Raw genomic sequence first — 15,649 nt, 5'->3', positions numbered from 1 at the left:
ATAACACAACCAGATATTGTTAGAGATTCTGGAAATCCCATATCTTCTTCTTGGCTAATGCCATAAACCACGGGACTTGAGTATGGACTCACCTATAAGTACTCCTTGTACCTCTGCTTGATTTCTTCTATTTTGCTCTCATAATAAAACATTTTCTATGCTGTTTAGGGTGACTTATGCACTAATTAGTAAAAGTCTTTTGTACCATTTGGACCACACAAATACCAAAAGAATAGAGTTCAAAATGGATGTAAAGGTCAATGAGTCAATTTTAAGATAGTTCTTAATCTTTTTAAATTGTTGTCTAGATCCAGTTTTAAGGGCCTTATTAGAGGATGGTTAGTTCCCTTTCTTGAGCAGTTGATTAAGTTCACACTCTGACTGTACAAATGGAATTATGCAGGTGTTCATACTTCTGATCATTGTGCACCAACCTACATGGCCCCAGGATCAAGTACCAGACAAACAGAAACATCCCCATAGAGAACTGTGCATAGGAACCTTGGAAATTATTCAAATTAACCAATCAGCAGGGATCCCTTGAAACATTACTGCATCCCTCTTGCCATATACAAACTATCGCTTACAGTTGTACTTGGCGTTACCCATTCCTCTCAGTGTGCACAAATCTTGTGTGGCCCTGTATGTCGTTTTCTCTGTTTTGAAACACTGCCTTTCATCTACTCAAGTATCTGTGTGTTATGTCCTGCCATCAAAAGAATCTTCAATTCTTCAATGAGGAAGATCTGTTCCTTGCTTCTCACCTAGCTTCTGGTGGTTTGTTACAAATGTTTGGTATTCATTTCCTTATTGATTTGTCTGATCTTCATCATTATATGCTATTCTCCTGTCATGCATGCCTGTGTCCAATTTTTCTCTTTTTATAAGGACATCAGTCATATTGGATTAGAGCCTGACCTATTCCAGTATGGCCTCATCTTAACTAATTACATCTTCAGTGACAATATTTCCAAATAAGGTGGTAGTCATAAGTACTGGGTAACTTCAACATAAGGCTATTGAGGACACATAGTTCAACCCATAACATGTAGCTTTATTAAAATCACATATATCCTATGATCTATCAACTTCATTCCTAGCTATGTACCCAAGAAAATGAATTAATATGTAGACAAAAATATGCACAAAACAAAAATATTTATAAAATATGTATTTTATTGAATTAGAACAATCAACTACACAGAGGAATTGACAAATAAATTATGGAATATTAATGCAAATAATACAACACACTATTAAAAATAAACTATGTAAAGAATTTAATTTACATGGAGTTGCAACACTGGCAAGTGGTGATCAAGTCAGAGTGGTGTTTATCTTTCACGAAGAGAAGTTGACAGAGAAGGAGCATGAGGTAACTGCTTAAGTAATGAAGATGATCTTACCTTGGTTTTGGAGGTGATTATCTTAATGCACCAAAGCTATACACTGAAGATTTCTTCCGCTTCCCAAAAGGCTATTTCTTAAATGAATTGCCCTACAATTTCTCCTGTCTCTCCATGCTATCAGAGAACCAGTGAATTACAAACATCGGCTTTTCAGCTTAATCACTCAGTGAAACTTGCTGACATTTCCTGTCTGTGGCCAATCAGCCAAAAATATATAGATGAAGAAAAGGCAAAATGGTAAGGGGAAAAATGACAAATGCTCCTATTGAGCTGGGAGTAAACAAAGGCAAATAAAAGAGAGAGATTCTCTGAGACTATCTATTTATTCACAGTGAATTGGTGTTAAAGTAGAAACTCATTCCAAATGCTTATGCTGCGGAGGATGTCCACTCTGAAGTTACTGATATCCTTCATTATCGCGGTGTCTGGTAAGTCTAATGCTGAGATATTTTTGGCCAAAAATGAAGCTATTTTCAATAGTGATAAGGAATCTCTTGATTCATTCATAATATGTTTTATGGTTTGTCCAGTAGCAGTGATGAATTTGTGCATTATCCTGCAAACCTGATTAACCTTACTTGTTGTCCTGTAGAGTCCAGGGTAATACTGGAGGCACTGGAATGGAATGAACTAAAATTCTGTGGCTAGACACAAAGTCTTTTTTTTTTTTTTTTTTTGGTTTATATTTTGTTGTCTCACTTGCATTCTTTTTTTCTTTGAACTTTAATGTTGATTAAAGTGGAATTTTTGTCCTTTGACATTTCAATTATTTCTAGCACTGAGACTAAGAAACTAACCTCAAATTTCTCCCATCCAAGTACTAACCAGGCCCGACCCTGCTTAGCTTCCGAGATCAGACGAGATCGGGCGCGTTCAGGGTGGTATGGCCGTAGACTAACCTCAAATTTCTATTTGGTTTTTAAATTTTAAAATAGAGGCTAGAAATCTATGGGCGTAATTTGCTTTAGGAAATGAGGATAAGAGAATGTAAGAATATTTAAGTGATAAATAATTATTCTAAGTCAATTATTTCAGGGTCCCAAGATTCCATTTATAGAAATGGAATCTAAGAAGCTAAAACAGGTAGAGCATATAAGCAGAGTGGTTGTGTTTAGAGCAGTTTAGGCAGTCAGAAATAAACCTTTGAATCTTTCTGCCTTTTCTTGTAGTGAATCCCCAAAATGTTTGATAATATTCTGAGAAACACCAGCTTCCACATTATGTCTAAGAGAGAAGAGAACTGGTTCATATGAAAAAAGGGGAAATCCAGGCCCAGGAAAATAGGAAAGACATTGGAGAGGTAGAAACATTTAAGCTGAACTCAAGAAAAGCGGAGAACAAATTTTAATTCCTGAGAAGTGTTTGAGAAATATTTAAATTTGGTAGGTTTCTGGCAGTAAACAGATGGTAACAGAAAGGTGTAACTGTTAACATAATTGACTCTTCATTGATTAGAGTAAAAGAACCATGAGATTGGGCCATGCCAGTGGCGCAGCTGTTGCGCACCATGCTGCAAGGCTGTCCTTAGCCTCTGCAGCGTCTTCGATTCCCCACCGGCTGGGGAGAATCCCACATGGCGCACCAGACCTCTCCTGCCTCACCCGCTGCTCCCCTCAGCAGTGTCTGCCTATTCTGCTCCCCGCTCTGGCTCTGGTGCATTCTCTCACCGCCCCCCCCACGCTTCTGACCTGTACCCTAGTTCTTGTATAAAATAAATAAATAAATCCTTAAAAAAAAAGAACCATGAGATTGCTGAAAGTATTTGAAAAAGTTAAACCATCCAGTGATTATAAAAACATTTAAAAATATATATTTTAATAATTCATTTTAGAGAAATTTTATGTTCCCAGGAAATTGAGAGGAAGGTGGAATGATAGCCCATGTATCTCTGACCCTGCCCATGCCCGTTATGAACATCTCCCACCAGTGTTATATTTGTTGAAGTTGATGAACCTGTATCAATACATAATTATCACTCAAAGTTCATAGTTACAGAAACTTCACTCTTTCTGTAATAAAATCTATGCATTTGAAAAAATGTATAAAAGCATGTACTCATCATTATTGCATCATACAAAATAGTGTTACTGCTTTAAAAATTTTTCCTCCCCTCTAAACCCTGGAAACCATAGATTGTATAGAATCTCTATAGTTTTGTCTTTTTCAGAATATCATATAATTGGAATCATACAGTATATAGTCTTTTCAGATTGGCTTCTTCCAGTTAGTAGTATGTATATAAATATCTTCTATGTCTTTCATGACTACACAGCTCTTTTCATTTTAATGCTGAAAAATAAATTCACTTACCTAATGAAAGGCATCTTGGTTGCTTCTGACTGAGTGTTGGTAATTATGAATTAAGATGCTATCAATTAGATTCCTATTTAGGTTTTTGTGTAGACATATACTTTCAATTCCACTGTCTAAATACCAAGGGATGCTTTTGCTGGGTCATGCTGGTAAGAGTTTAGTTTTGTAAGAAATCATCAAATTCTCTCCAAAATTTGCTGTACATCATGCATTTTTTCAGCAATCAATGAAAATTTGTGTTGCTTCACAAATATCTTTCCTGCATTTGGTTTGTCACTGTTTTGAATTTTAGCCATTCTATTAGAATTTTAGCCATTCTATTAGTGGTATCTCATTGTATTATTTTGCATTTCCCAGGTGACATATCATGTGAAGTGTTTTTTCGTATGTGTACTTGCCATCTTTATATCTTCTTTGGTGAGGTGTCTGTGAAGGTCTTTGGCCCATTTTTAAATCAGATTGATTTTCACTGAGTTTCAAGTGATCTTTGTATATTTTGGAAAATAATACATCAATATTATGTAATTTACATATATATATACACACACACATATATATCCTTTATAAGATATATCTTCTGCCAACATGTGACTTGTCTTTTTGTCTTTTGACAAAAAGTGTCTTAACAGAATAGAAATTTTTAATTTTAATGAAGTTCAGCTTATCAATTATTTTTTCCATGGATTGTGGCTTTGGTGTTATATCTAAAAAATCATTGCTATAGCCTATTGATTTAGACTTTTCCCTATGTTATCTGTGAGGTCTTTTATAGTTTTGCTTTGTATATTTAGTTCTATCATCCACTTAGAATTAATTTTTGTGAAGAACATAAGGCCTGTATTTAGATTCATCTTCCTCTTACTTTTTTTTTTTTTTTTGCATGTGGATTTGTGGATTCATGGTTGTTGTAACACCACTGTTGTATTGTATTAACTTGGTTCCACATTATACAAAGTTTGACTATATTTATATGGGTTCATTTCTGGGCTATATATTCTGTTTTGCTGATCTATTTGTCTTTTTTTTTTTACCAATACCACAGTTTTTGTTTTTTTTAATTTTATTTTTATAGTCTCCATACAATTGCAACCCCCTTATTTTGACCCCAACCTCTCCTTTCCCCGCACCCCCCCCCCATAGTGTGTCTCTGGTTCATAGTTGTTTGTTGATTTTGATTTTTTCTTTCTTATAATTATTCTTTTTCCTTGTCCCTTATTTAGGTTTTCTAGATTCCTACTATGAGTGAGACCATCCAGTATTTTTCTTTTTCTTTCTGGCTTATTTCGCTGAGCATGATCCCTTCCAGCTCCATCCAATACCACAGTTTTGATTACTGTAGCCTTATAGTAAGTCTTGAAGTTGGTATCAGTATTCCAATTTTAATATTAAAAGTTGGCTATTCTGGAACTTTTACTTCTCCATAAAAACTTTGAATCAATTTGTCAATAGCTGCAAAATAACTTGCTGGGATTTTATTTGGATTGCACTGAATCCATATATCAAGTAGGATGACATCTTGAAAATATATCCCTGTTCCTTGCTGTTATATAAAAAAAATTGACTTTTTTATAGTAATTTTGTATCTTTCAATCTTGCTATAATTACTTATTGGTTCTGTTTTTATTGGGGGAGGGAAATTCCTTTAGGATTTGTATACAGTTGATCATGTCATGGGCAAACAATGGCATTTTTGTTATGTCTCCCAAATCTTTATAACTTTTACTTACTTTTCTTGTCTTATTGCATTAGCTAAGATTTACCTTAGTTTGACTAAATGTTTTCTCTGCATCTATTAATGTGATCATGTGATTTTTCTTCTACAGTCTATTGATGTGATTAATTTTCAAATGATGAACCAGTCTTGCGTACTTGGAATAAATCTATGTAAAATTATGTATATATGTATAATCATTAATCATTGTGTATACTTCTGTATAATTCTTGATCATTATCTATAATTTTTTATACATTATTGGATTGGATTGGATATTTTGTTCAGAATTTTTATATTTATGTCCATTGAAGATATTGTTCTGTAGCTTTCTTTTTTTTTTTTAGTTTCAGTCCAATTTCTCCATATTCTCATTGACATAGTATTTTTATCCTTGATTATAACTATCTGAATGGGAATGAAATTATATCTCATTGTGGTTTTTGTTTATCTTCCCCTAATGGATGCTAAATATACTGGGCCTGCCCTTAGGACAAAGTTTTTAAGAATAGGACATTACTCAGAGTCTTCTTTTTCACTTGTTAATTCTGTTCTATTACATGCTCTTCCTTGATTTCAAGTACATTTAGATAGTTGTTATTCATATTTTGTTCAGAGATCACAGCTGGTATTTATAGAAGTGTTTGTTCTTGAGAATTACTCAATCCTACACAAAAACAGTACCCTGGATAATCATTTAAGTCTAAAGCTTTTGGTTGTTTTGTGGCTGAATTTTAACTGAAATTTCTTTTATTCTTAGGGCTAGGGAAAAGTATCATGTTTGGAAAAATAATATGTGTATATAGTGATATTTTTAAAATTGTGGCCACTGAATTCAATAAGGCATTTCATTCTGTTTTATGATTTAAATTTTACATGTTGGGTCTCCCTGGTGGCTCAAGGGGTTAAGACACAACCTATGAAGCTGTCTGCAGCCATTGCAGCATGTGTTCGTTCCCCGGCCTGCCAGGGAGTGACCCACATGGCGCAGCAGACCTCTCCTGTCTTGCCTACTGCTCCCCTCAGCAGTGTACTTTGGTCAATCTGCCTGTTCTATTCCCCACTCTGTCTCTGGTGAATCCTCTCACCCACCCCCCATGCCTCTGGCCTGTACCCCAGCTCCTGTATGCATAAATAAATCTTTAAAAAATGTTTTACATGTTATTTTATCACCATTTGATGCTCCCAAGTGCTTTTTGTATCTTGGAGTAAAGTCAATGATCCATATTCTGAAGTTCTTCTCGTTTTCTTTCATCCTCTGTATTTGTGTAGAGAATCAATGGGTAAATTGAACTCTGTTATGTTCTCTTAATTTTTTTTTGAGAGATATTTTCCTTTTTTTAAAATTAACTCTTTGAAAGCACTTTTACAATTTTCCTTTATAATCTACAGTCAATAATTCTAGTCTCCAAATATCTGATTCATTCACCAATTCCTATATTTGAAGTTCAGAGACTTTTTTTCTCTTCACAAAGACAATGATAAGGGAATTATCTCATTTTATGATTTCTTGTGTGTGTGTGTGTTTTATGATCTTGGGACTCATGTTTATGTGGCGTAAGTCAAAGAATGGGCTTGAGTATGGAAAATTGATGAAGGGGCATGACAACTGACCTGGGCATTCACTCACTTTTATGGACTGAATGTTTGTGTGCCCCCTCCCCCCCATACCTATGTTAAAACCTGAATTCCTTATGTGATGGAATTTGTAATAGATCCTTTGGGTGGAAATTTAGTCATAAAGTAGATGGGATTAGTGCACCAATAAGCGGAGACACAACAGTGTTCTCTCTCTCTTTCTCTCCCTCTACCCCTCTTTGTGAAGATACACTGAAAAGGCAGTCTGCTACAAGTCAGGAAGTGGGCTCTCACCAGATTGTCTGTTCGTGTCTTGATCTTAGACTTCCCAGCCCCCAGAACTATGATGTTCGTCTCTAAGCCCCCCAGTCTGTGGTATTTTTACCATGGTGACAAAACTGACTAATTTACCCTTGACACAGATTAACTCTTGAATTGATTATATAGGGCAAACCATATCTTCTTTGGCTCCCCTTCTAGTTTTCCCCTAAGAATACTAAGGTTTCTTTAGCTTTTATGACACATCCTGTGGGTCAGGGTCACTTGGTTGTCATTCTAGTCTTGCTACTGTTTATGGCAATTATGTTTACCTAATATTTCACTGTTAAGTGCTGTTCATTTTTCCTCTGGTTTTATAGAATTCTATCTTCTCCTTTGTCTTTAGAAAACTCACTTCCATAGCAACTTCTCTTGTTTTTTTTTTTTAAAGACTTATTTATTTATTCATTCATTCATTCATTCATTCAAGAACTGGTGTGCAGGCCAGAGGTACAGGAGGGTGAGAGGATTCACCAGAGACAGAGCGGAGAGCAGAACAGGCAGATCCACTAAAATACACTGCTGAGGGGAGCAATGGTCGAGACAGTAGGGGTCTGCTGAGCCATGCATGTTAGCTCCCTGGCAGGAGATCGAACTCCTGCTGCAGTAGCTGTGGATAGCTTCATAATGCTGAGACTTAATTCCTTGCGCCACCATAGAGGTTCAACTTCTCTTATTTTCAATCCTGGCCTAAAAAGACAAATTATCATTTTGTTTCTTTCTTTTGTAAAAAAACCTAAGTAATTAAGTATTTTATATATTTGTTATATCATTTTTCATTTTTGTACAACCACTTAGCTTCTTAATGATGCTAGGTGTTTTTTTTTCCCCTACCTACCCTTATTTAGTGTATTTATTATTTCTTTAGGCAAGGAAATGTCTTCAGGAACATCTAGAAAATAAAATTAATTTCTGGCTTCTCTGGATTAAATTCATTCTAGCAAAATTAGATAAAAATGCAAGACCCAACTAATGCTATCTATTAGAAATGCATAAGAAAGAACTATTAGAAACTTTAAATGTAGATACAATTTTTTTAGGTTAGAAGTAAAGAGATGGAAAAATATATGCCATGATAATACTAATCAAAAGAAAGATGGAGTTGCTAAATTAATACGAGATAAATTAATTTTTAGACCAAAAGCAATACCAGAAACAAAGGACATTTCATAATAATGGAGTCAATTCAGTAAGAGTATGTAACCACTTCTAAACATTAACGTACCCAATAACAAATCTTTAAAATATGTTAAACAAAAGCAATGATAGAACAGCTGAGGTCTGGGAGTTGATTGAGGGACTGTGAGTCTGTTTTGGTAATTGGAGTTTGTCTTCTGCTTTCTCAACTAGAACTCTTCTGCTTTTTACAGATCAAGTGAGAAATTAAAATACTGACCACCTGTTTTACTTCTAGAGACACCATGATTAACCAGTCAATCCCATAGATCTCTAATAGTCAGACTATTCTGATTACTGCTCTTTAAAATTTTCTTTGACTAAACTGCCCATTATAAAACCACACTCATCTTGTCTTTAGAGATAAAGTAATATCTATCATTTGGCCCTGTCACCCCAAGATCCAATTATCTTTCTTGTATTTAAGGGTACAATTTCGGTGGCAGCAGTTATTACCATAATTTCTGACCTTACAGAGAAGAGCAACCACGGAGCTCTTAAAGGATGTTGGGGTTTCCCTCACAAACTTGTTTTTCACAGTCGTGGTGAAAGTTCACCCAAGGTAGATGAATGGGGCTTACATGATAAATCCAATCTCTTTAAGCTTCTAGATGTCTTCCCCTAAGGAGATCACGGCAGTTCTGACATTGATTTTTATTTAGTTCAGGTGATCATTAGGTCCATGTTTCAGCTCAACAAATTGATGACTGTTTGAACTCTTTCTTAGTCCTTAAGTAACAGCATTGAATTAAAAATCTCTGCTTTGTAGACCCATATCATTAAAAATAAACTGGTTTAATATCACATTTCTTTCACTATTATGCCACATCACTAATGTCTATTTCCTCACATTTTCCAGATTCATAACTTAATATATTGGAAAGAAATGCACCTCCTTGTGGATCATACTTAGTGTCTCACTTTTGAAATCTTGTTGGGATTTGATTCTAGCTATAGGTCTAGAAGCCAAGAGAAGCAAGGAGAGAAAGTCCTGAGGAGAGCAGCAGTGTCTTTCAAAGCATCTACCTTTACAGGGAAGTTATTATATGTTCTTCAAACAAAGCTGGCTTGACCTCTTCAGACAGGAGTAGAAGATGGCTTCTATAGGTAAAGAAGACTCATCAGAATTTGGGAGTGTGATGCAACCCAAATCATTTGGATCTGTCCATATACCCTAATTCCAATTTTCAGGATCACATTTCTACCTACACTTTAGAGAAGACACTCTGCAAGTTTAGGTATCCATTGTAATTCGGACACATAAAATTTGCTTTTTCAGAAATCTGAGAAATCTCCCATTATTACAGGAGATAAGATTTACTTTCAGGGTAGACACAGAAATTTTCTGGTCATTGTCCAGAGCTTAAGATGGGAATTTGCAGCACTGAACTCATCTTCCCCATCCTACTTTCTCCAATGTAGTTAGGAGAAAGCAAACAGTTTCATTACACTAACGTGTACTAAATTAACAATAAATGATCACCCCAGGTCTTGATTGGGGGTATTTAGTAGTGTTATTTCAACACAATTCCTTGTGTTATTGCAAATAATTGACTTATGCAAATGTGGAAAGTGATAAGTTTGGAATTTGGGGGTAGACCAGTAGGCTGAAAACTCTTGGGTAGGAGGTAATTCTGCAGAAATGAGGCAGAATTTCTTTGGGGAAACCTCAGTTTTACTCTTAGATACCTCAACTAATAGGATGAGGCCCTCCAACTTTGCTGACGATAATATCTATTACTTAAAGTTAACTGGTCTTCTCATCTTGTTTTGTTATTCCCACCTCTTCACGGGAAGGTCAATTTCACTAATTGGAAGTAGAAGTGTAGATGTTAGCTATATCTATAAAGTATCTTCATAGCAACACCTAGCTCACTGGTTTGGTTGAATGACTGAGTACTACAGTATAGCCAAGCTCAAACATGAAAATAACCATCACAGGAGGATATAAGTTATTCTCATGTGCACATGAGATATTTACTAAAGTAGATGATAAAATGGGCCATAAAGCAAGTCTTAATAAATTTGAACTCTTCTAAATAATTTTTAAATAATGACTCTAGTTTATTGAGATCAGCAAATGGGTTCATGATTTCCTACCATCTCATCACTGGCCTTGGGGAATTTGCTTTACTATTTTGTAAATTTAGCTATACATTTGAAATAAGGGTTATTATAGTTTATATTTTAAAGTATTTTTTAGGAGCAGAATTTTTGCCAATCTTTTGCATAATAGTTTTAGAAATGGAACTTAATTCCCGGGCCCAGTATTCTGAACTCTCCCACTGATTAAAGGTAGGCATGTTTGGCAAAATATGTGAGGTCCTGATTTGTCATAATGACATTGATCAATCACTTATTCATAGTTGTGTAAATCAGTTACCTAGTTATGTTACCAATTCTGGTTTTTTTTTCATGTAAATGCTTTGGTAACTTTTGTGTTGTTAATTTAGGAACTGACAATGTTTTGTTATTATCTTATATGAAATCAGCGGATTCTGCTTCATTTTAGTAAACATTTCCTATTTTTCTCCATATTTCTTCTCTGAATATTTTCTGATTGCAGGAAATAATACATCCCTGGTGACAGAAATTAAGAACCAGCAAATGCCACTTGCTGAAGGTAAAGAGCTTTTTTATTTATTAACCAGTTGTTTGGTAGGGTTGGATCATTGGCACAAATATTTATATGCTCATTTGAGCTGTGAAATTCTATTCACAATTGCTTGAAGATTACACAAGGATCTACTTAGCCAGTTTAATTGAATAATAACAGCAACAACAAAACCCTACAGATTTTTTTATTATTACTGAGGAATATACTAAGAAAAAATAGAGCCCACAAAGGTAAGGAAAACCGAGTCCTCCCCCTCAGTGGTCAACATAGTCTTGTCTTGGAGGCAGAGAAGTATACAAAGAATTATATTACAAAGCAGAATAAGATGAGTGCTATAACAAAATTGATGCAATAGAAAGTAACTTTTGAGATAGCTCTAGGAGGATTTTATAGGGCAAAAATGATGGGGAAAGGAGATTAAAGATTCATTGTAGGCTAAGGTACAAGGTAGAAATGAATGGGATTCAGTCAATGGAAGGAGTCTGGGGTTCAGGAGTTTAATATGCCTGCTGTGAGAGGTGAGCATGGAAAGTCAAATTGTAGTCAAATAGTGGAAGATGGTAGGAAGTGTAATGATGAACTCAAAGGAATTGCTGAACGAAGAGTATAAAATTAGAATTTATAAATAATTCCAGTAACATTTTTGATGGGAAAAAGAGACTAATAGTTTAAATGGTAACAAAAGGAGAGAAAATAGACATAGCCACGAACATGGAGAAAACAAAGAAACATCTGAGAATATATTATAGAAGTCATTGTTATTAAATAAAATTTTTTTTACATAAAAACAAAATTTTCTAAGGGAAAACTAAATTAGCAACTTGGCTCAAAAAGAGATAGTAACTGGGGCTCCCTGGTGGCGCAGCGGTTGAGCACTGTGTTGCGAAGCTGCCCGCAGCCTCTGCAGCACCGGTTCGATCCCCGGCTGCTCCCAGGACAACAGAGGAGGGTCCCACATGGCCCGCAGACCTCTCCTGCCGCCCACTGCTCCCCTCAGCAGTGTATTTCAGTCAGTCTGCCTGTTCTGCTCCCCGCTCTGGCTCTGGTGAATTCTCTCACCCTCCCACGCTTCTGACTGTACCCAGTGCTTGTATAAATAAATAAATAAATAAACAAACAAACAAACAAACAAATAAATAAATAAATAAGTAAGTAAATAAAAATAAAATAAATCTTAAAAAAAAAAAGAGATAGTAACTAAGCACGAACAGGTTAATAGTCGTAGAAGAAACTGAGAGTTATTGCCAGAGAATGACGTTAATTATCTGGTATTGAGAAAGTCAAATTCATGACAATTAAGCATTTGCAACCCAGCTCAAGTTCTCAGAAAATTTTGGTGTCATATGATTTTTAACATAAGTTGTAGACATTCTGAGAGGAAGACATTCTGAGAGTTATTTATTTTTATACAAGAGCTGGGGTACAGGGCAGAGGCAGAGAGGATCCTCTGGTGAGAGGATTCACCAGAGACAGAGTGGGGAGCAGAACAGGCAGACGGACTGAAATACACTGCTGAGGGGAGCAGTGGGCGAGACAGGAGAGGTCTGCGCGCCATGTGGGAATCTCCCTGGCTGGCTGGGAATTGAGCCCACACTGCAGAGGCTGCGGACAGCTTCACAGCGCTGCACTCAACCTGCTGTGCCACCAGGGAGGCCCCTGTTATATTTTAAAAGCACATAACTTGTTTGGTTTTACAGGTCCACAGTTGAGGAATTTTTGTCTCAGGATGAATTCTACCTCTAATAATTGTCACCTATCAATATATCTAATTTGGATAATATTTAGATAAACTTTGGACTTTAGACTTTACCATTGATTCTGTAATGAGTTAAGACTTTGGGGGATTATAAACTGTAATTAATGTATTTTGCATGTGAAAAAAACATGGATTTGGATTTGGGGAGGCAGGTGTGGGAGTATTTATATCCCCACAAATTCATATATTCTCACTTTGGAACATATATATATATGTATATATAGATGTATCTTTTTATAGGTCACTTATATCTCAATAAAGTGGTTAGTTTTTTTTTTTTAAATTACTGCCCTTTAATGTGTATAACATTAGAGGCTATTAGTTTGCTAAGATTGCTATAACAAAATACCACAGACTGAGTGGCTTAGGCAACTGAAATTTATTGTCTTATCAAGGTGTTACCATGGCCAAATTCCCTCTGAGGGCACCAGGACAGAATTTGTTTAAGACTTTCTTCTGTCTTCTGCTATCCCTTTGGTGCTTGTGGTACCATAAATCCAATTTAATATGGTGTCCCCCTGTGTGCATGTCTCTGTCCAAATTTCCCCATTTTGCAAGGACAAAAGTTATATTGGATTAGAGGTCTACTCTAGTGCCCACATTTATCTAATTATATCTGCAATGACCCCACTTCCAAATAAGGTCACATTTTGAGATACTGGAAGTTAGCACTTCAGCATGTGAACTTGTGGGGAGACATAATTCAGTTCATAGCAGGCATTAAACAGCATTAAAGTAATGGTATTATTTATTAGCACACAGCATACACACCATCAGTTTCACTTAAGAGTGTCTTTGATGAGTCAATAAAATTATCAATTTTATGAAGCTTTAACATTTGACTGCCACCTTTTTAATAGTTCACGTGATGAAATTGGAAAGACATTTTCTTGCATGCAAAAGTATGATAATCTTAAGGAAGAGCGCTTGATTTCAATTTATTTTTAGATCTGAAATGGGTAAAATATTCATTCAAGAAAGGTTTTTATGTGACTTCAAATAAGGCTATTTTGGAGTGCGGCTGCCTCTGCTGCTGAACGCCAGTAAACATACTGGAAAGAGGGAGGCTTTCACTCAGACACATCCGAGTGAATAAGACCCCCTTCCCCTGTGCGCTGGACTGGACAGTCAATGATGGGTAAGATCGGGGGCAGACTAAAGAAGGCACTGGCCAGCCTCATGTCTGCGACTCCTGACAACTGAAGACAGGCGCAGTCCCCGAGGGGCTTCATAATAATAATCTGTGGCGTTCAAATTAGACAAATGGCTAAAGGGCTGTAAGCCCAATCTAGGCAATAAGCCTGCAGTAAAAATCCCCTCCTTTGCTTGAAAACAAGGCTGCTAAGAGCGTTGCCTACAAACAAGCCTGATGGAATTACCTACAAAGCAGTTTAACCATTAACCAGTTAGTCATTGTTTCTGAATAAGTAGTAACTTAGCAACTTGTCTATAATTATACTATTTTCTCACCTGATTTTTTCTATATATGTAAAAATCAGTTTCAGGAAATGTATTGTAACCACCTATGCTTAGCAACTTGTAAACTATTAGCTAGAAAATTGCGTTCTATGCCTAGGTAACAAGAAACATTGTTATGCTGGGAAAATAGATTTTGTGTGACCTAATGCCTTTTGAAAATGTATAAATATGCGTAACGATTTGAGCAAATTACATTCAGATCTTCACTCTTGAAGTGTGTCTGTCTGTCATTTATGCGCCGAATCCTTGACCATCCTGCACGAGTTTCACATCCCTGGGACGGCCTTGCCAGTCTACCGCTGCGCTGGTCCGCGGCATTGGAGGAATTGACAAATGTTTATTATTCTCCCTTTGTGTGTGTGTCCAGTTTACAGTTTCCTGCCTGTACAAGTGAACACAAAGGTGGTGCTCTCCTGCCCTGCTGTGCAGGACACACTTGTGGTGGTAGTAACATGGAAAACAGCCCTCAGAGACAAGCTTCCCTGCACCAGAGCCTACAGGACAGATATAAATGAGACTGTGGAAGGAAGTGTACCGACCAGAGAATAACCTGGGCCTCCAGACCTGACCGGAACCCTGCCCTTCAAATTGATCCAGTGTCCATCACTCATGATGGGAATTACACTTGTGAATTAACAACACATGTGGGGAATTTCTACCGTGGATATAGTCTCCAAGTGTTAGGTAAGGAACATCACAAGCTGAGGTATTTCAGGTAGCCAGATATGGGGCTGAGACAAACGTCTCTCTAAATTCCATGTCCCCTGTGTTAAAACTGAAGCATTTCTCCTACTTCTCTGCAGTGCCCCCTGAGGTGACCCTGTCCCAAAGTGAGACCAGAACCGCAGTCTGCAAGGCCGCTGCAGGGAAGCCAGCAGCGCAGATCTCCTGGACCCCGGAGGGAGACTGTGTCACTGAAGAAGAGCAGTGGGACAATGGCACCGTGACCGTCCAGAGTACGTGCTGCTGGGCAGAAAGGAATGTGTCTGCTGTGTCCTGCTCTGTCTCCCATTTCACTGGCAGCAAGAGCCTGTCCATAGAGTTGAGTGAAGGTAAGAGCCTGTTTCCTTTAGAGTAGTGAATGTGATACCCAGACTTGAACTCTGAAGATTATTAATAATTCAGTACAAGTAAGAAACTTGAGCTCCTAATTTGTAGATATTTTCTAAATATTAACTGGGAAATGTATCAGTATGTTAGAGAAATTGCTTATATTCCTTTAGCAAATGGAAAATTTAATTTAATAATTCCTTTTTTAAAAGATTTATTGTATTTATTTATGCATTCAAGAA

At 36.5% G+C, this 15,649-nt stretch overlaps 1 protein-coding gene across 1 annotated transcript in view; it reads left to right on the top strand.

The window, feature by feature from the left end:
• CD200R1 (CD200 receptor 1) overlaps positions 1 to 15,440 on the top strand; it is a gene marked incomplete at its 5' end in the record, with an annotated part of 64,499 nt that extends 49,059 nt beyond the window's left edge. The window contains 4 exon segments of the mRNA XM_084232664.1: positions 11,072 to 11,128; positions 14,725 to 14,883; positions 14,886 to 15,041; positions 15,161 to 15,440. Of these exon segments, the coding sequence (XP_084088790.1) occupies positions 11,072 to 11,128; positions 14,725 to 14,883; positions 14,886 to 15,041; positions 15,161 to 15,435 (647 nt within the window). The 3' untranslated portion in view covers positions 15,436 to 15,440.
• Positions 15,441 to 15,649: the final 209 nt, after the last annotated feature.

Source organism: Talpa europaea (genome assembly GCF_964194135.1).
Source record: "Talpa europaea genome assembly, chromosome: 4".
Taxonomy (NCBI): domain Eukaryota; kingdom Metazoa; phylum Chordata; class Mammalia; order Eulipotyphla; family Talpidae; genus Talpa; species Talpa europaea.
This window is presented reverse-complemented; position numbering and strand designations above follow the sequence as displayed.